This window comes from Felis catus, chromosome X, assembly GCF_018350175.1.
Source record: "Felis catus isolate Fca126 chromosome X, F.catus_Fca126_mat1.0, whole genome shotgun sequence".
In the NCBI taxonomy this organism is placed as follows: Eukaryota; Metazoa; Chordata; class Mammalia; order Carnivora; family Felidae; genus Felis; species Felis catus.
The window spans coordinates 89,164,862-89,185,311 of NC_058386.1; the positions used below are offsets into that span (position 1 = coordinate 89,164,862).

At 39.9% G+C, this 20,450-nt stretch overlaps 1 protein-coding gene across 6 annotated transcripts in view; it reads right to left on the minus strand.

The window, feature by feature from the left end:
* Positions 1–20,450, minus strand: part of ACSL4 (acyl-CoA synthetase long chain family member 4) — an 88,514-nt gene that overhangs the window by 13,630 nt on the left and 54,434 nt on the right. For all 6 annotated transcript variants that reach the window (XM_045050317.1, XM_045050314.1, XM_006943918.5 and 3 more), the window contains 7 exons: positions 19,787–19,858; positions 15,871–16,010; positions 14,322–14,494; positions 12,231–12,305; positions 8,600–8,791; positions 7,368–7,482; positions 4,182–4,339 (listed from right to left, as the gene is read on the minus strand). In XM_045050317.1, coding sequence (XP_044906252.1) covers positions 4,182–4,339; positions 7,368–7,482; positions 8,600–8,791; positions 12,231–12,305; positions 14,322–14,494; positions 15,871–16,010; positions 19,787–19,858 — 925 coding nt within the window. The remainder of the gene's footprint in view (positions 1–4,181; positions 4,340–7,367; positions 7,483–8,599; positions 8,792–12,230; positions 12,306–14,321; positions 14,495–15,870; positions 16,011–19,786; positions 19,859–20,450) is intronic.

Consider the following 20,450-nt stretch of genomic DNA (forward strand, 5'->3'; position numbering starts at 1 on the left):
TCCAGAAGCTGTGCCCTTTTGCTGCAGGAAGCAGCCAGAGTGGCCACTGTCCCAACTCCTTCAAGACACAAGAGAAAGCGAAACCATGCCCATAAGGTTAATGAGGTTGAAACTAAAAGGAAATTTGAAGCTTGTTTTTCAGAGATGTGTTTCTCCCTAATCAGCTATGGTTTCTTTCCAGACCCCACTAGCAAACCCGCTAGATGTCTCTGCAGAGGCATAAGCTGAAGGTCACAGATACGGCTCCAGCCTGTGAACAAGCATTCCTTCCCCGAGATAATGAGCTCGACACCCAATCCAGTTTATACTGGCTCACAGAACATGCACCTAGCCCCTCACCTTGTCTTAAGAGGACCTCCCGAAGGCAGGGGCCAAATTTTGTCTTTTAATAGTAAGTCTATACCCCAAAGTGAACATGGGATGTATATTACATGCATGTTTGCCAAATGTGCAAGCTCCAACTTTCCTCCTTAAAAGTCATAAGTTTCCCCACCCTTTTGATCAACATGTATGTATTCCCTGGCACTATGATAATTTAAACAAAAACGAAAGCAACAACAACAACAACAACAACAACAAAACAACAACCACCAAAAAACCTTGTCCTGTCCCCCTTCAGGAAGGTGGATTTGAGGCTTGCCCTTCTGTCTCCCATTTTGGCTGCCTCTTGAACAAACCCTTTCCTTGCTGCATACTCGATGTCTCAGTGATTGGCTTGGCTGCATTACAAGGCACACAAACTTGGGTTTGGTTGCAGACCTCACACTTCTATTTAAAACATGAAGAGGCCCGCTATAAAAGTTGTGTGCTTTCAGGCAGTTTTAGCTGAACACAGTCAAGACTATTTTATACTTTTTTGCCTTAAGTCTCTGAAATTATAACTGGAAGCAAAAGGTTGGCAAGATAAATATTTCGTGGCACAGAAAAACTAGGACTTATACATTTAAGCTCATGATTACTGTATATTTTCAAATCACTGATTGTTCAATTTCATGCCTCAATCTAGGAAAGTTATGGGGGTCCTGCAGATCCTAGAACCTTATTCCATTTTTCACCTGATTCCAGGTTGACTTTCCCCATTATTGCTTTTACACAGTGAAATACACAATGACAAATTATTCAAGTCGCATTTTACCCATTAGTACATTCAGCGGGTGACTAAAAATAACAGCCTATTTGCTGAAATACTTTTTGAAATACTACATGAAAAAAAATTCTGGTAGCCTGGTGATAACAACATAAAAAGTGTGATATGTCAATAATACTATAACTGACAAAGCCATCTTTGAGAAAAAAAAAACCAAAACATTAAGCCCCTGTCTTTATGGTCATAAAGCAACTTACCTTTCAATCTGATTATGTTAACAGGCATCTGTTATGTAAAACTTTATAGTGTCCACAGTTAACTACAAGCATGTTCTTCTTGGGGAAAAATAGTTTTTCAACTTCCACCCAGTAGCTACTATTACAAACCATATTTTTAAGCCAAAATGGAACCTAAGTAGTTAATTAAAAAAAATAAATTATATGTAGCCTAGTTAGGGAAATAGGAGTGCTTGTGTACCTCTGATAAAGGTATAAACTAGTCTACAGTTTTTCTGGGAGAAGAGGGAGTTATGTGACAACGGAGAGGAAAAAGCCTTTTAAAAATAGATATTTTGACTCTGAAATTCCATTTCTAGGGATTCATAGTAAAAAAATAATTAAAAAAATAATTTGAGTATGTAAGATATGTGTTATATTTGTTTACAGTGCAGGACAGAGGAACTCACTTAAAAAGTCCAACAAAGACTTAAGTGTATACCCTGATACTGGAATACTATTTAGCTGTTAAAAATGAAATGCAATTCTGTATCTACTGACTTAGAAACAGGTCAATGATGCTGATGGGTTGGGTATGTTTACCAGAATGTAAGGTCACCACCCAAAATAACTACTGTAATCACGTGATTTTTACTTCCTCTTTTATAATTTTCTGTACTGTCCAGCATTTTACAATGAATATACATAACCTAATCAGAAAATGATATTTTCACTTTTTAGGAGGGGAAGCAATAAGGTTAAAAAGTGGATTAATTTAAAAAAAAAGAAAATTTATTGGGGCACCTGGGTGGCTCGGTCGGTTAAGCATCTGACTCTTGGTTTCAGCTCAGGTTATGATCTCACGGTTCGTGAGTTTGAGCCCCGCTTTGGGTGACCTCGAACCCTGCTTCGGGTGAGTCCCAATTCTCTCTCTCTCTCTCTCTGCCCCTTGCTCACTTGGGTCCTCTCTCTCTCGAAAAAAAAAAAAAATTAGGTTAACAGCCTCCAATTAAGCATGAGGAGTTCACAGTTTCTCTACGTTCCCCTTGGAAAATCATGTAAACAGTTTAAAATAATTTTTAAAGTGAAAAAGTTATTAACCACAAGGAAACACCTGAAAGGAGAGAAAGAGGACACTGGATGAGAGTTCAACAAAATTTTGGAAGACCTAAAGCAAGCAAACTAGCAGTAACTGACGGGGAGCCGAGAGAGCTAAAAGCTAACGGCCAACAGAGGACACTGACGAGAGGCAAATGGACCCCCTGAGCCCATGCCTCTGAAGACAGAGATGAGGGATACGCTGAAGAAAGAGGGTTGGCCCTCAGCTTGCACAGAGGACAGTTCTTCTCCCTGATCCTGCTCTTCCCCAGCTGGGCTGGAGACAGGTTTTCTTTTCGGAAAAGCGAACGAGAGAAACTCTGGACTCCAGGACACTAAGTACAACAGAAGGAGGGAGTAAAGCTGAGACGAAAAGGATGCTGTGGGGGTAAGAACCACCCACCCTGCCCCCAGCCCCATTCCAATTTCCTCTTTTTGGCTACCAGAATAGGCAGTGAGGCTAATATCCTCCAGGCAAGGGACTGAAGAAGTCTGCTTTGTAGAAATGGAATGACTCAAGACACCAACATCTGAATAGCCTGTTGGTAAAGCCCAGTGAGCTTTCCAAACAGTATTTTAGTGCCTCGTTCTCAAATATGAATGGACAGACAAGGATCTGCAGATATAGGAGAGGCTGTGACCAAAACAAGCAGGAAGTGGAACTTGGAGGAGATAGGCAATAACAGGAGAAGAATCCTTCATAAAAGGAGTCCTTTGAATATCCTCGAAGGAATAAGAGACAAACACACTGACTGCATTCATGAAAGAGCAACAGGGTGCTACAAAAAGAACATGGAGGAAATGGGAACGAGCTCTTGAACATTAAAATTCTGATACTGGAAATGGAAACTCCAATAGCTAGAAGAAGTGATAAAGTAGAGAGGCTCTGGGGGCGCCTGGGTGGCTCAGTCATTTAAGCATCTGACTTCAGCTCAGTACAACAGAAGGAGGGAGTAAAGTCGAGTAAAGGAGGGAATAAAATTCATGGTTTGTGAGTTCAAGCCCCACATCAGGCTCTGTGCTGACAATTCAGAGCCTGGAGCCGGCTTTAGATTCTGTGTCTCCCTCTCTCTCTGCCCCTCCCCCACTTATACTCTGGCTCTCAAAAATAAACAAACATTAAAAATGTTTTTTAAAAAAAGTAGAGGGACTACGCCAGAATGTAAAACAAAAAGGATGAGATGGAAAACAAAAGATAATAAAACCAGAGGATGAAAGCAGGTGGTCCAACAGTCACAGAAACGTAGTCCCAGATAAAGACACAAAGAATCTGGATGGGGAAAAACTATAAAAATAAGAAGGAGCAAACAGACAAAAAAGATAAATGGGTATTTCCCAGAACTGAAGGGCAGAGATCTCTAGATTGAAGGGGCCCACACCAAGTTAGTATCCACAACAATAAATGGTAAGAGATCCACACCAGGGCACCTCATCATGAACTATCAGAACAAAGATGGACCATTCCGAGCACAGGCTGGGTGACCAGTCAGCAAGGATGGTTGTAACATGCGATAAGGAACTAGATAGGTTATTCTACTCTACGACATTTAAGGATCTTTCCGACATACAAATACATTTATATATGTTTCTATATATTTATTATAGTATAATACATAATGTATATATAATGTATGTGTATATATTTTTTTTCAAGAGGCAGGTTTTTAAAGCCCTGTATTTTATCATTAAAACAAAGAAATAGACGTCTCAAGGAGACTAATGCACAAGACATCATTAAATGACATCCAGGGACTTCAACAGACAAGTGATTTCTTACTTACTGGCATTGGCAGCTTCTCTAATTTCTTTCAGTATTTCAGCTTCCATGGCAGGGTTATTGCAGATATCGACCCAAGTTCCTTCCACTCCTTTCTGTTGTGCCAAAAGTGTCAACCTTTTCTGATTAGGAACCACAAAACTAATCACATACGACTGATCACTAAAAAATTAGAAAATAACACAAAATAGAAATTAAAACACTGAGAAAAATTGTAAGTTATTGAATGGAACAGTATACATAATTCCAAATACATATTTCTCTTATGTGTTACAGCTTCATTAAGAAGTAATAAAACCCATAGTCCTGGCATAAAGACAGACATTTACCCAATGGAACAGAACAGAGAGCCCAGGAATAAATCCTTGCATATATGTTAAATGATCTTCAAGAAGGGTGCCATCACCACTCAGTGGGGAAATGACAGTCTCTTCAACAAACGATGTTGAGAGAATTGGATACCCATATGCAAAGGAATAAAGTGGGGCCCTTAGCCCATACCACACACGAAAATAAACTCAAAATGGATCAAGGACCTAAACACATAAGAGCTAAAATTATAAAACATCTAGAAGAAAGCACAGGGAAGAAGATTCATAACACTGGATTTGACAATGCTTTTTTAGATATGACACCAAATGCATAGGCAACAAAAAATTGATAAATGGGACTACAACAAAAATTTTAAATTTCTATGTTACCAAAGGACACAGTCAACAGTGTGAAAAGTCAATTTATGGAATTGGAGAAGATACTGGTGAGTCATATATCTGAGAAGAGGTTAATATCTAGAATATAGAAAGAACTCCTATAACTCAATAACAACAACAAACCCCCCAAAATAACCCAATTAAAAAGTGGGCAAAGACTTGAAACTATAAAACTCCTAAAGGAACACACAGGGGGTAAGCTCCCTTGACATCAGTCTCAACAATGTGTATTGTTGGTTTTGACACCAAAAACAAAGGCAACAAAAGCAAACATGAACAAGCGGGACTATATCAAACTAAAAAGCTCTGCACAGCAAAGGAAACCATCAACAAAATGAAAAGGCAACCTACAGAATGGGAGAAAATATTTGAAAACATATATCTGATAAAGGGTTAATATCCAAAATATGTGAAGAAGTCCTACAACTCACGAGCAAAAAAAAAAAAAAAAAAAAAAATCAAAAAATGGTCAGAGAAACCAAATAGACATTTTTCCAAAGACATAAAAATGGCCAAAAGGCATACAAAAAGACACTCAACATCACTCCTCATCAGGGAAATAAACGCAAATCAAAACCACAATGAGTTATCACCTCACAACCGTGAGGTTGGCTATCATCAAAAAGACAAGAGATGACAAGTGTCGGTGAAGATGTGGAGAATAGGGACCCCGTGTGCACTGCTGGTGGGAAGGTAAATTGGTGCAGCCACTGTGGAAAACAGTATGGACATTCCTCAGAAAATTAAAAAGAGAATTACTATACGATCCAGCAATCTAATTGCCTGGACAAAGAAATAAAAATCCAAAGGAAATGAAAACAAGATATTGAAGAGAGACGTGCATTCCCATGTTCACTGCAGCATTAGTCACAATAGGCAAGGTATGGAAACAACCTGTGCTCATCAGATGTGGGATATATATACGAGGAAATATCATTCAGTCATGGGAAAGAAGAAACTTCTGCCATTTGTGACGACATGGATGAACTCAGAGGGCATTATACTAAGCGAGATAAACCAGACAGAGAAAGACAAATACCGCATGGTATCACTTATATGTGGAATCTTAAAAACAGGAAAAGAAGTCAAACTCCTGAAAACCAAGTAGAAAAGTGGTTTCCAGGGGTTAGGGGAAAGAGGGACAGGTTGATAAAAGGGTACGAACTCTCAGCTATAAGGTAAACAGGGCCTGAGGATCTAACGTAAAAACATGGTGACTACAGTGGAGAACACTGTATTGTATAACTGAAAGTGAGAGAAAAAATGTTTAATGAGCAAAGGACTTGACATTTCTCCAGAGGTGACATACAAATAAATGGCCATCAAGCGTATGAAAAGATGCTCCATGTCACTAATCAACAGCAGGGAGAGATCCCCTCGCACCTGTTATGATGACTATCAAAAAACTAGAAACAAGTGTTGGTGAGGAGGCGGGGAAATTAGAACACTTGTGCATTGCTGGTGAGAAGGTAAAGATGGTGCTGCTGCTCTGGAAGACAGTACGGCGGGACCTCAAAACATAAAAATAGAGCTACCCTATGATCCAGCAATCCCACATCTGGGTAGATACCCAAAAGAATGGGAAGTAGGATCTTGAAGAGATATTTGTGTACCATGTTCATAGCAATATTATTCACAATAGTCAAGGGGTGGAAGCAACTGAAGTTGTCCATCAGTGGATGAATGGATACACAAAATATGGTCTATCTGCATAATAGAACATTATTCAGCCTTAAAAAGGAAGGAGATTCTGACACATGCTACAATATACAACCCTGAGGACATTATGCTAAGTGAAATAAGCCAGTCACAGAAAGACAAATACTGTACAATTCTATTTATATGAGGTATCCAGAGTAGTCAAATTCACAGAAACAGAAAGGAGAATGGTGGGGAGCCAGGGACCACAGCCAGGAAAAATGGGGAGTTGTTTAATGGACAGAGAGTTTCAGTTCTGCAAGGTAGAAAGCTCTAGAGATTGACTGCACAACAATGTGAATATACTTAACACTAGTCACCTATACACTTAGAAATGGTTAAGATGATAACCATTATATTTTGTGTTTTTTACAGTTACGTTTCTTAAAGGGTGTAATAAAGCCCATAAAAATAAACCATATTAACGTATAAAGAAAAGGATCTAACCTCTTAGGTTTTTGATTTAGAAAACTTTGACTAGGGGTGTTAACTTCTTAGGAAATTTACTTATGCTATGTCTCAGCTGTTAAGGATGTTGAATGAAGTAAGTGCTGTGGCATAGCTAAGTACTTAGCAAGACACAGAAGGTGTCCAATAATTAGTTAAAACGTCTCAATCATCTCAAACGATCTTCAAGCTGTTGAACTTTCAGAAATGCCTAACATTCCCCACTGCTGATGAAAATTTGATGTTTCCCTTATGATTATACGTAATCACAATTTTTTTCCCAATCATCCTTTTTCTGGAAGTATAGGAGACACAAATGCAGCCTTTAAAATTACCTTTTGGCAAAAGCACAGATGTTGTCTATTAGTGGACAGTTCTTCAATGCAGCTTCAACTTTCCCAAGGGATACATATTCTCCTGCTTGTAACTTCACCAGATCTTTCTTCCGATCTAGAAGTCATGAAGAACGAATGGTAAGTTATCCGGTCCATTTTATTAAGATCCGCACAATTCCGATTTTCCCTCAATCTCATTGCCTTAATCTTTATTTACACAGATACTTCTTCTAAAATTCTGTTATAGAATAATGCTTGTTCATGCACATCCATTACAAGGAAAACACCTAGCTGAAGAAGTACTAGCTAAAATGCTCAGTATTTTATTATAATCTTAAATACTATGATAAAGTTAATGGAAGGGACAGGGTCTTACAGCATTAGATTTGAATGACAGCTCTGCCCATTACAAGCTACATGATCCTGGGCAGGTCAATTGACCCCACCAACCCTCAATTTTATCAGAGATACTGACACCTACCTCATATAAGCATATAGGACAATGTCTGGCATACAGAACATGTTTAATAAATGTTAATTCCCCATTTTCCTTATTTGACATTACCTTATTAAAATGACAGTGCTCTAAGAAAGAATGTGCTGGCACAGGATGGCACAGCTTGAATAATCATCAGTGGCCTTACAACTCCATATGAATTCTGACTTGCCTACCCATAGCCTGGGAACCCACTCTACATGCTGACAGAAACCCACCTTTGATTCCAGTGCAATTAAGGATCAAGAAAAAAAAAAGTAGAGGGGATTGGTTCTAGATTAAATCATGTTTACCGGGGATTTACCCAGTAGATCAAACTTCAGGATGAAGAACCAATTTTCCCAAGAAATCTTTAACTACATTCAGGTCAGGTACAGGTCCAGAGAGATTTAAATGGACCGCTAGAGATATGACTGAGGAAATTTTATAGCTTAAAAAGGACCTGAATGGGACTCTACAGAGTGGTCCTTCCCAGCTGGCTAGTCAAATTTTTATTTTAGCTTTTGCCTGATTAAAGGGAATAACAGAAGGGCTATTTTGGAGCTAAAAGTCTATTTCACTAGTGAGGGCAGTGCCAAACCAACTGACATTCTCAGAAGAACAGATCACTGTTGAGGATTTATGATTTTCTAAGGTTCCAGGATAGCTGGAGCCATATGTATAGATAGCCACTAGGGAAAATAATGTGTCCACACTGCCTCTTGGATAGGAAGGAAAATGGTGAGAATATACTGACCTATAATCTGTAAACATCCATCAGGGTGAAATTCTCCAATATCTCCAGTGCAAAACCACCTTTGGCCATTTTCATCCACAGAGTAATCCTCTGCTGTTTTCTCTTCATTTTTAAAATACCCCATGGAGATATTCTGTCCACCAATTACAATTTCTCCTCTGGGGTTTGGCTTGTCATGAATTGTGTAGCCGCCTGGAAGCCATTAAATTAGTTATTGTTCTAAAACAAAATGCACTTGCATTCATTCTTAACACTCCTGTGTTAATATTTTTCTGTAGATCAAATTTTGTTACTCCTTGGGAGAACATTAGTTTCCATGTATTCACATTGACCTGAGGATAATGGGTAACTGTAATTTGGGGGGTACTGAGGAAGGCGCAATGATAATAACCAACCACCACCCATCCCAAACCTTCCCAATGACAAAATTTCACACTTAGAACGCCACTGAAGCTTGGGGTTCATAGAGCTTTGTTAAGAAAAAATTACCCCCAAGAAGGGTAACGCTTGAAGCTGTTTTAAGTAAATTAGTAATATGCTGGTATCAATGCATTTCAGATTTTTTTCTAAGGAGGTTTTAATACAGGGGCGCCTGGGTGGCTCAGTTGGTTAAGCATCCGATTTTGGCTTAGGTCATGATCTCACAGTTTGTGAGTTTGAGCCCTGCATTGGGATCTCTGCTGTCAGCACTGAATCCGTTTTGGATCCCGTCTCCCTCTCTGCCCTTCCCTCTCTTGTGTTCTCTTTCTGTGAAAAAAAAAAAAAAAAAACATTAAGGAGGTTTTAATACAAGAGAGCAGGTAGGGAGTGTCTACCAAAGGCAACACCATGAAGTGAGAGGGAAAGAGAAGCTGTGGGAAACAGGCAGGAAACTATATTTTCTTAACTTTGGCCTATGGCCAGTCACGACTTTAGACTTTTTAAAAAATTTTTTAATTTATTTTTGAGTGAGAGACCGAGCATGAGCAGGGGAGGGGCACAGAGAGAGGGAGTCACAGAATCTGAAGCAGGCCCCAGGCTCCAAGCTGTCAGCAGAGAGCCCAGTGCAGGGCTTGAACCCACGAACTGCAAGATCATGACCTGAGCCAAAGTCAGATGCTTAACTGATTGAGCTACCCAGGCACCCCACCCAGTCACAACTTTAAAACACTGAAATGACTGACAAGAGCTCTAAAATATTTTACCACTACTCATTACCTATTTATTATTGAATAAAGCTTAATTTAAGGGAAAAATACAAAAATCTGAATTCATAAACTGAGATGTTGATTAGGTTTTATGTTTAATTTTGTAATGTTTATTTTTGAGAGAGAGAGAGAGAGAGAGCACAAAAGGGGGAGGGGCAGAGAGAGAGGAAGACAGAATCCAAAGCAGGCTCCAGGCTCTGAGCTGTCAGCACAGCACCCAACGCAGGGCTCGAACTCACGAACTGCAAGATCATGACCTGAGCAGAAGTCGGATGCTTAACTGGCTGAGCCACCCAGGCGCCCCTAGGTTTTAAGTTTTAAAAGGATTCAAGCAGAGTCCTTTCAGCTGTTAGCTGCTCTTAAAAATTTTAAGCTATTCAATATTTAAATATGAAATCCATTGCATATAAAATATTAAGATCATTCCTATTATATAAAACAAAGTTTCCCTCATGGCAAGGAAAACTCCAGAGACATATGCAAAAATGGCCCCACTCCCCAAAACTGATGGATGCTGAAGTACAATAACAGAAACTCAGAAAATAAAAATTAGGGGCAAAATTCGCCTTACCAAGTTGTACGATATACCTGCTTTCTCTAATTTCACTGCCTAATAAATAACCCATCTAATGAAACAGTTGTGCTGCTGAGGCTCAACACACCCAGACACATATTGTCTATGATGTCTTCAGATTTTCATCCTAAAATCGGAACAGCATTGCCATGGGAGACAGAAGGAGGACTTAGTCCCAGGATGTAAAGATCTTGGGAATGCAACTGGATTTTAAATGTGGTTTTTAAAAAGAAGTAGTTGTAGGGCACCTGGGTGGCTAGTCAGTTAAGTGTCTGACTTCAGCTCAGGTTATGATCTCATAGTTTGTGGGTTCTAGCCCCACATCAGGCTGTCTGCTCTCAGCACAGAGCTCACTTTGGATCCTGTCCCCCACTCTCTGCCTCTCCCACGCTCACATTCTCTCTCTCTCTCTCAAAAGTAAAATAAACATTTAAAAATAAAATAAAATAAAGGGGCGCCCATGTAGCTCAGTCGGTTAAGCGTCCAACTTCGGCTCAGGTCATGATCTCACGGTCCGTGAGTTCGAGCCCCGCGTCAGGCTCTGTGCTGACCGCTCAGAGCCTGGAGCCTGTTTCAGATTCTGTGTCTCCCTCTCTCTCTGCCCCTGCCCTGTTCATGCTCTGTCTCTCTCTGTCTCAAAAATAAATAAATGTTAAAAAAATTTTTTTTAAAAAAAAAGAAAAAGAAAATAAATATAAAATAAAATAAAATAAAATAAAATAAAATAAAATAAAATAAAATAAAATAAAAAGAAATAGTCATTTGCTCTTTGAGCACTGACAATAATGCACATAGGCAGAAAGTCATAGAAGAAGAAACACTTAGGAACTCCAAGTTTATGTCAGATACAGCCGATTCATGGTCTTGGGTTTGAACAACCTAAGAGAATTGTCCTAGAAGGTAACTAACTGGTCCTTTAAATTTTCAGCCTATGGCTCCATTCAACAATGAATATTCCCTTTTAAGATCTTAAGTTTTTAAAAAAATAATTTTTTAAGTTTATTTATTTATTTTGAGAGACAGAGAGAGAGAGAGAGAAAGAGCACAAGTGGGGGAGGGGCAGAGACAGAGGGAGAGAGAATTCCAAGCAGGCTCCACACTGTCAGCACAGAGCCCCACGTGGGGCTCAAACTCATGAACCGTGAGATCATTACCTGACCTGAGATCAAGAGTTGGACACTTAACCAACTGAGCCACCCAGGCACCCCTAAATTCTTAAGCTTTTTAATTACTTTTCCTTTATCTGGCAAGGCCAGGCTGTTCATTATTTTGCAGTTAATGCAACACATTTAGTAGTTTTCAGTTTTACCAGGAAGACTGGTTTACTTCTGCCTCCAGCTGCTTTATAGAAAGGATTATCACCAATGTCTATAAAGTGCAGCCCTCCCTTTACAATTAAATATAAAGATAAAATCATACAAATGGCCTGAGAACTGAGTCTCATCTGTGAAAATGTTTGCGGGGGTCAAGAGCTAAGAGGTTGGAGCATGCATGTGTCATCAGTCAGTCCCTCAATCCCCTAAAAATCTGGGGTTTCATTTCCTGGCCCAAATGTCCTCGCTAGCAAAGTCAAGCTTCCAAAGATCGGATATACATCCTTCTCCAGACCTAGGGAATGCCCCACTAAGAATGTTCTTCCTCTTTACCATCAAGTATTCTCAAGTTCAGAATCATCATGCCTAAATTCCAGAGGTTTTTCTTTTCCTCTTGGGACCCTCTTTACTGAGGAAAAGAAAGCACTGGGAACTAGCAACAGCAAAGAGACCCTTGCTATCACAGAAGACCTAACACTTTAAAGACTGGGTGTCTTGGGGCTCATGGTGGTTTTCAGCGTATCTAGAACCAGTAGAGCTGGTCATAAAACTCTTACCTTCCTGCCAGTCTTTTAGCTTAATTTCACAGCAAATAAGAGGGGCTCCAACTCTGCCCGTAGTATAGTCAGTAACTAGGAGGAAAATGCAACAAATATATTAGCATACCACATTTCAGACTTGTGCCCATGGGAGACCTGGGATATTGGAGTTAGAACCAGAGTCTCACAGATGATAAAAGAGAGGCCACTGTGAGTGCAGTGCAACGTGTGACCATGCTTCAGTATTTCAACTCTATTTCAACAGTGCAATCAGTACCAATGTTGTTACATCACTTTCGCTTCTCACGGGCTCTATTTCAGATAATAAGTACAAAAATCTCTGTGAAAGGAGGAGAGCTGCCCCTACCATTATCTACCTAGGATTCCAGGAGGACAGATTTGGATTGGAATTCCTTTTCTGCCACTCACTGATTGACTGTGTAACTTGGACAAATTACTTAACCCCACTGGGCCTCCATCTCCCCATCTATTACAGGGGGAGAGTAAGAAAACCTACTTCTTATAGAGATATGCTGTAGGGATTCAATGAGATGATGCGTGGATGGTGCTTAACACTTCTTGGCACAAACTCAGTTTTCAATAAATGTTAACTGCTATTACCAAACAGGATGATGACGATATTCTCCTTTTGTAATTTGTAAGTACTGCTATCAATAATCAAGTATTTATAGATACCCTATAATGTACCTAGCATTATATTAAACACTGAAAGGAGGAAACACGTAAAAGATAAGGAGACTATGCCCTCAATGAGCTTACAAACAAACTACCTGGGACAAAATGCGCATGAAGCAACTCAGAGCACATTTAAATACTCAATTTCATGGTACTGGAAGTGCACACAATGGTACCTCAGGGACTTGAAAGATCAATGTGAAATGAAATCACTGGCAAAGACTTAATTGAAGAGTTGGGCATTAAAAGGTGGCTGTGTCCAGTTAGCAAAAAGGGCATTCCAAGACAAGGGAACAGAAAATACAGAGACGTGAGAGCAAGAATGCCCGTAAGAGAAAGAGAGGAGAGCAGAGCCAAGGTGTGTGTGTGTGTGTGTGTGTGTGTGTGTGTGTGTGTGTATGTGTGTGTGTGTGTGTGTGTGTAAAATAATGGAAAATAATGATGGATGGGGACAACGGCAACAGATTAAAGATGTCTGGAAGCTAGGTCCACCAGGGCTGAAGCAGTGTTTGAGGTGGAGATGCCCAACAGAAATATACAGGATCAATCACAAGTGATACAATAGAGGCAGGAATGGCCGCCAAAAGGCTGTTACTTCAGAGGAGTGTGAGGCAATAAGAGGCCAGGTACAAAAGGTGGCATGCAGGGGAGGGAACAGTCCAATGAACAAATGGGAAGATCCAATTGAAGTTAAAGTTTTAAAAAATAAACAATTAGAAGACTTCAAAGCTAATGCTGTGAATGGTTTTAAGAATGGTAATACCACAGTCACCAACCATCTGCCAGGTGGACAGAGGTCTGGGATGATGGCGTTGATTTTGGACACATGAATATAAAGTGAAAGTGGGATGATCCAAAAAGTATTACCTACCCCAGTGTTTCCCAACCCAAGATGATTTCACCCCTCAGGGGGTATTTGGTAATGTTTTGATTTATGTTCCATTGCCACAGCTGGGAGGAGTGAGTTACTCCTGATACCTACCTGGCTGATAAACATCCTATAATGCACAAGAGAGCCCCACCAATAAAGAATTATCTGGTTTGAAATTTCCATAGTGCCAAAGTTGACACGGCTATTGGGTTTTGAAAAGAACAGAAAACAAACAAGAAGTCAGGGCAGGAATATACATTCAAGAGGGAGCATAAAAATGATACTTTCTTCCAAGAGTGGAGTTCTCCGAGGAAACAAGCATTTAGACAGAAGAGACTAAAGGACCAGGATGACAGAATTTTGAGGACTGACAAGATGGCATAAATACAGACAAGGCTTAAACATAAAGGGCACACGTGATAGTTCAACTGGAAGTTTCTAGAACTAAACCTGTTCAGGATTACACTGAATCTGTTATTACTTAAGGGGTATAAACATTAGTGACAACAAACAGAATTATTTGTCATGTTACCAGTACTTACCTTCAGTAACTGTGCCGGCACCACATGATTCTGTCAGTCCGTAACCCTGACCCACAGGGCAGCAGAAGCAGACATTCATGAATCGGTGTGTCTGAGGAGACAGCGGGGCTCCACCAGACAGCATCATGCGGACATTCCCTCCCAGCAAAGCCTTCACCTTTTTAAACAGTAACCTTGAGAAAAGCACGAGGGGCAATAATTTGAATACATGCATACCTTATGCTTGGTCACATCCTAATGTATAAGCTCTGGGAACTATTTCTTGACTTTGGTTGGACACCTACATTTCAGAACCATGGTGGTAATTAATGAGAGGTTCACAAAGCAACGACTAATAACACCTTGAAAAAAAAATGCCAGAAAATGACAGATGGTAGCTATACTTGTGGCGAGCACAGCATAATGTACAGAGTGGTCAGATCACTATGTTGTCCACCTGAAACTAAGGGAACACTGTACGTCAGCTATACTTCCATTTTTAAAATGCCAGAAAGACTCTTAAAAATTAAAAAAAAAAAAAAGAGGCAGTGTTGGGAAACTGCTCTCACATACAGCAAATGAAAGAAAATGATGATGTCAAAGGAAACAAAAATTACAATTGTCTTTAGAACATTTAGTTATTGACCTTATCTCCCTTTTAATGAAAAATGTTTCCCTATCTCCACCCTCCAGCATAACATTTAAAATAGCTGTTATGCTCAGGGTGCCTGGATGGCTCGGTCGGTTGAGTGTCCAAGTTCTGCTCAGGTCATGATCTCATGGTTTGTGGGTTTGAGCCCCGCATTGGGCTCTGTGCTGACAGCTCGGAGCCTAGAGCCTGCTTTGGATTCTGTGTCTCTCTCGCTCTCTGACCCTCCCCCACTCGTGCTATGTCTCTCTCTCTCAAAAATAAAATAAACATTTAAAAAAATTAAAAATAAGGGGCACCTGGGTGGCTCAGTCAGTTAAGTGTCGGACTCTCAATTTTGGCTCAGGTCATGATCTCACAGTGTGTGTGGGTTCAAGCCTCTCACTGGGCTGTGTGCTGAGAGCTCAGAGCCTGAAGCCTGCTGCGGATCCTGTCTCCCTCTCTATGCCCCTCCCCTGCTCTCTCTCTTTCTCTCTCTCTCAAAAACAAACACTAACCAAAATAGCTGTTATGTTCATATATTTATTACACTGTTTTATGAATACAATAAATCAGAAACCTTCCTGCAGATTAAAATCTTGAGTATCACCTTTTGTCAGAACTGACCCTTTGTAAACTCACACATTTTGATTCCAAAGTCTAATCTAGTTTTTCTTCATAAGACCAAATTCTGCAATAAAGTCTTAAACATTTACTCAATTATTAAAATCTGTTCAACTGCCAAGATCAGAGCTCAGAGTCCTCTGTCTATGTTTGCTATGGAAGCAATGAGGGTTAGAAGTGAATAAAAGGGAAATGCAACCTTATGATGATGGTGGTGATGCCCAAAGTAAATTAGCTTGCCATTTACTTCTTCATCTTCCAGATGTAAACACACGATATCTCCAGGCTCACACTACAGAGTCTATGAAATGTACTTACATATTGCAAAGTGGTGCATCGTATCCCTTTTTGATCTGTTCCAACTTGTAATCATACCCTATCTTGAACAGTGTTTTCTGAATATAATTCATCTCTTGGACTTTGCTCATAACATTCTTATAAATTCTGTCCATGATTTCCTAAAAGGCAAGCAAAATATTCAATAATCTGAAAAGAATTACACCAACACGGAGATGGTCTTTAGTTGAAGATACCTTGTTTCTGACCTCTTAGGTCAAAGTTTTTAGTATAATGGATATATTTACTTTATTATATAATTAATTTCACTGACTTTACTTGTTCACGATTTCAAAAAGACTAGGGACACGTATAGGGATTTTCTGGTTCTATACACTAAGTTTATCTAAAAATTTTAAAAAATGTCTACTAGAGTGTAAATAATTCATTCACCTCCCACATAAGTATCATTCTTAATTCTTTTTTTCAAATATATTCACTTATTTTCCAATAGCACCGAAAAACACCCAACTATGTTGAATCTAATTCTGATGTTTTTCTCACTACTACCTTGTGACTCTTATAGCATGGCAGAGAGATTTACAGAGTTTCTTAAGAGTTGTCTTACAGAATTTTCTAGAGTTCCTTAAAATTCTTATGTCCCTGTAATTTAGGCATTTCTACTCCCTTTCAGTAGAAGCTAAGATTACAAAAACGAACAGGATTCTTGCTCATGGCTCCTTGGAAAATTCAAGGAGGACTAGGTTCGAGATACAGTGACTCCCAAGGTAATACACAAAACAACAGCAAAGAACCCCGAAACAAACCAGCAAAAAAGCCCAGACTATCACTAAATGATGTTTTCTTGAAATGAGTAAGCACAAATTAATAAGAATTATTGCATAAAGCACATCTATTTATAAACACCTAGTTTTAAATAGTTAAAGTGGCAATTAGTGGAAATTCAGTTGTGCTACCATGAATAGTTTTATGAATGGCTCTTTCGATATCATAACAGAGCCATTCACAAATAAGGACAGCAAAAACATCTCTTGCCTTATGCTATGGGAAAGTAGTCAGAAAGAAAAAGACAAATACTATATGGTCTCACTTCTATGTGGACTCTAAACCGGCCAACCTCAGCAACCGAGAGTAGACTGGTGGCTGCCAGAAGCTAGTGGGTGGGGCAAATAGGGAGATGTTGGTCCAAGGATACAAACTTACAGGCAGAAGATGAGCAAGTCCTGGGGATGTAATGTACAGCACAGCACAGGGAGTATAGTTAACAAGACCGTATTATATGCTCGAAAGTTGCTAAAAGAGTAGATCTTAAATGTTCTCATCACACACATACACATGGTAACTTTGTGAGACGATGGGTGCGTTAACATTATTATAGTAATCTTTTCACAATACATACATATGTCAAATCACTGTACACTGTATACCTTAATTGACATGATGGTATGTGTCAATTATATCCCAATAAAGCTCATGGGGGTGGAGGGAGGCTGCAACAGCATTCAAGGATGGCACAATGTTGTCCTGTCCATTTCCACAGATGGAATCATTGTGTTAACTGACATATTTGTCTAGATCTGTGATTGAGAAATTCCAAAAGTTCCCTACAGGACTTTAATATCCTGTAACTATCCCACTTAAGAAAGTGAATAGGATGTCAGGTGGAGGAAAAAAGCCTACAGGAGTGAGGCAGATGTGACAGAACTACCTCCACTGCTCTTTCCAGTAGATAAGAGTCATGGGCACTGGAAGGCCTCTATGAGTAAGGAACACAAATGATAGTCGTAACAAATTGGCAGGATTTATTATTAGCACAATAAGTCACCCTTCACTTCAACCTAATGTTACATGATGTTCAACTGAGTCAGTGCTTACAAGAAGCAGTGATGTATTCTAAATTCTCAGCCTGTGAATACGTGACTGTACAATACTAAATGGATCTTTCATTCTGATCCAGGAAAGAAACAAACTCAGATAATAGAATCTATCGATTTTCAGTAAAAAAGATTTTTTTAAGGCCTGTTTATACAGGAGGGGGAGGAGTTAAGGGAACCAACAAAGTTCAGTGAAACACCCATGGACCAGCAACATGAGAGTCTGTTTACTATCCTCAGGCCTAAAGAACCAAGAGGAGAGATGTATTATTGGAACCCGGTGAAGACTATAGCCACGGGCAAGACCTGGTTACAGCCAATAGGAAAGAGATTGTTCCATGGACGCTTGACAACTGCCCCAAATCGCAGCCCAACAGGGAAGGAGCAAAGGCAGTAAATATGCAGAACCCCTCCTCTCTCCCTGCCCTGTGATCTCTCCTGAGCGCCAGTAATTGGCTGAACCCAACAAAAGACAAGCAAGCCCTGGTGATTCATCCACAGAAGTTAGCCTTCCAAGGCACAAAGTAAAGAAGAACGGACCATGGGCAATTAGAACATACACAGCATATCCACAAACTCCTGCTTATCCTTCAGGCCTAAATTCAGACATTGCTTCCTACAGTCCTTGGTCTTTTTCCTTCCCTATGTTCTCTGATAGGGTTTGCTAGGGACTCCTGTACTTTGAGTAATAAACCCAAAATATTTCCCAAAACACCAAACACAATCACAATCCTAAACAGACAGGCATAGTAGCTAAGAAAAGTCTGGTATCAGACTGGTAGAGTTCGGGCTCTGTGACTTCGGGAAAACTTTTTTTTTCTTTATAAAACCAGAAAAATAGGATCCACCTAGGAGAGTCTTAGGGAGGATTAAGTGAGATAATCCATCTAAAGCCCTTAGGGACAGGTCCTGAAAACAGCAAGTACTGTAGTACCTATCATTAGCATCACTTTATTATGTTTTAATCAGAAGCTTCTTTCAGTTTCCAAACTTGCCGAATTCTTCAGCACCTCTAAATAAAAAGGCAAAGGCTACTCTGCCCTCTTTTAATTCTTTCGTTATTTAATAATTTTGTAATAAGAAGCTTAAAAAACAAAGTGGCTGAACACTTCATTATCTCATCTCCAATTTTCCATGTACAAAAATAATTCTGAGAGAGATACTGGGATGAGACTTAAAATCTGATCGCAATACAAGCAGTCACGGTATACAGTCCCGCTGGAGTTTCCAAGCCTAAAAGTGCTAGAACATATCTGATTATGCACATTTGAAACACTGTGTGAAATGTTTATCATTACAAGGCCAAAAACGCTGTAACATCTTATTTTGATGAAAGGCAGTATTTCACATAAGGATTTTAAACGTCTGGAACTAAGCTTTTTTCTTTGGAAAATCTCTCAAGTGCCAGTTTTCCTAGTCACGATTAGGGTCAGGAGGCTTGGATTTGAGACTCAGTTCCATAACTTTGGATATGCTGCTTCAGTTCTCTGGGACGACCTACGCTTCCTCATTTGTTTGAAATTTGTGATTAGGGGCGCCTACATGGCTCAGTCAGTTAAGCATCCAACTTAGGCCCAGATCATGATCTCGCAGTCCATGAGTTCAAGCCCTGCATCAGGGTCCACGCTGTCAGTGTGGAGCCTGCTTGCGAGTCTCTCTCTCCCCCCTCTGCCCTTCCTCCGCTCATGTGCGCATCGCGTGTGCACACTCTGTCTGTCTCTCTCAAAATAAACTTTTAAAAAGTCCAAAATAAAAATAAAATACAATTTGTGACTAAACAAAAATGAGATCTAGAATATCTTCTACCCTTGAAATATTATGGCCACTTCTCACGCTAGGTAATCTGAACTAGGTCATGTTCATCACTAGTTTTCCAGGATCAGCAACACTAACAGGCATACATGTCAGAAGTTTGCCAATGCTGATCTCCGATTTAAATGAACACACTTGCCACGATCTCAATTGAGTGAAGTTGTTTAAAACTGTATGCAAAACCCTGAGAGCATCACCTTTTAAAAAGTCCAAGTGCAAACAATAAAGGACAATTTATATTCTGTACTCACCGGAACGGCTGCCATGAGTGTCGGCTTCAGCACAGTACAGTCTCCTTTGCTTCCCTTTTTAATTTTGCTGGACTACATGAAAGAAAAAGCAAATAGGATCAGGAGAGCCAGCCTCAGCAAAAAAGTGTGATAATTCAAGTACTGACAGTGACAGAAATTTACACAATGGAATCTGATCTTCTATGGCCCCGTTGAGTTATTGGTTACAACTCTCATAACTTGCAAACGTCTAAAGTGGAAGTGGCTTTGGTGCTTTAGCCTGGAGATGATTTCTTCTAGTACATTTCGGCTTTCCTTAGAGGAGAAGCTCTGACTCATAATAAAGGAGAGTGGGATATTTGGGTAAAGTGCGCATTCTTGTCTCTCACGTATCAAGCACAGCACAGATCATCCATTAAAAAAAGAGAGAGAGGGGCGCCTGGGTGGCGCAGTCGGTTAAGCGTCCGACTTCAGCCAGGTCACGATCTCGCGGTCCGTGAGTTCGAGCCCCGCGTCGGGCTCTGGGCTGATGGCTCAGAGCCTGGAGCCTGTTTCCGATTCCGTGTCTCCCTCTCTCTCTGCCCTTCCCCCGTTCATGCTCTGTCTCTCTCTGTCCCAGAAATTAAAAAAAAAAAAAAAAAAAAAAATTTAAAAAAAAAAAAAAGAGAGAGAATAGAAAACCTCA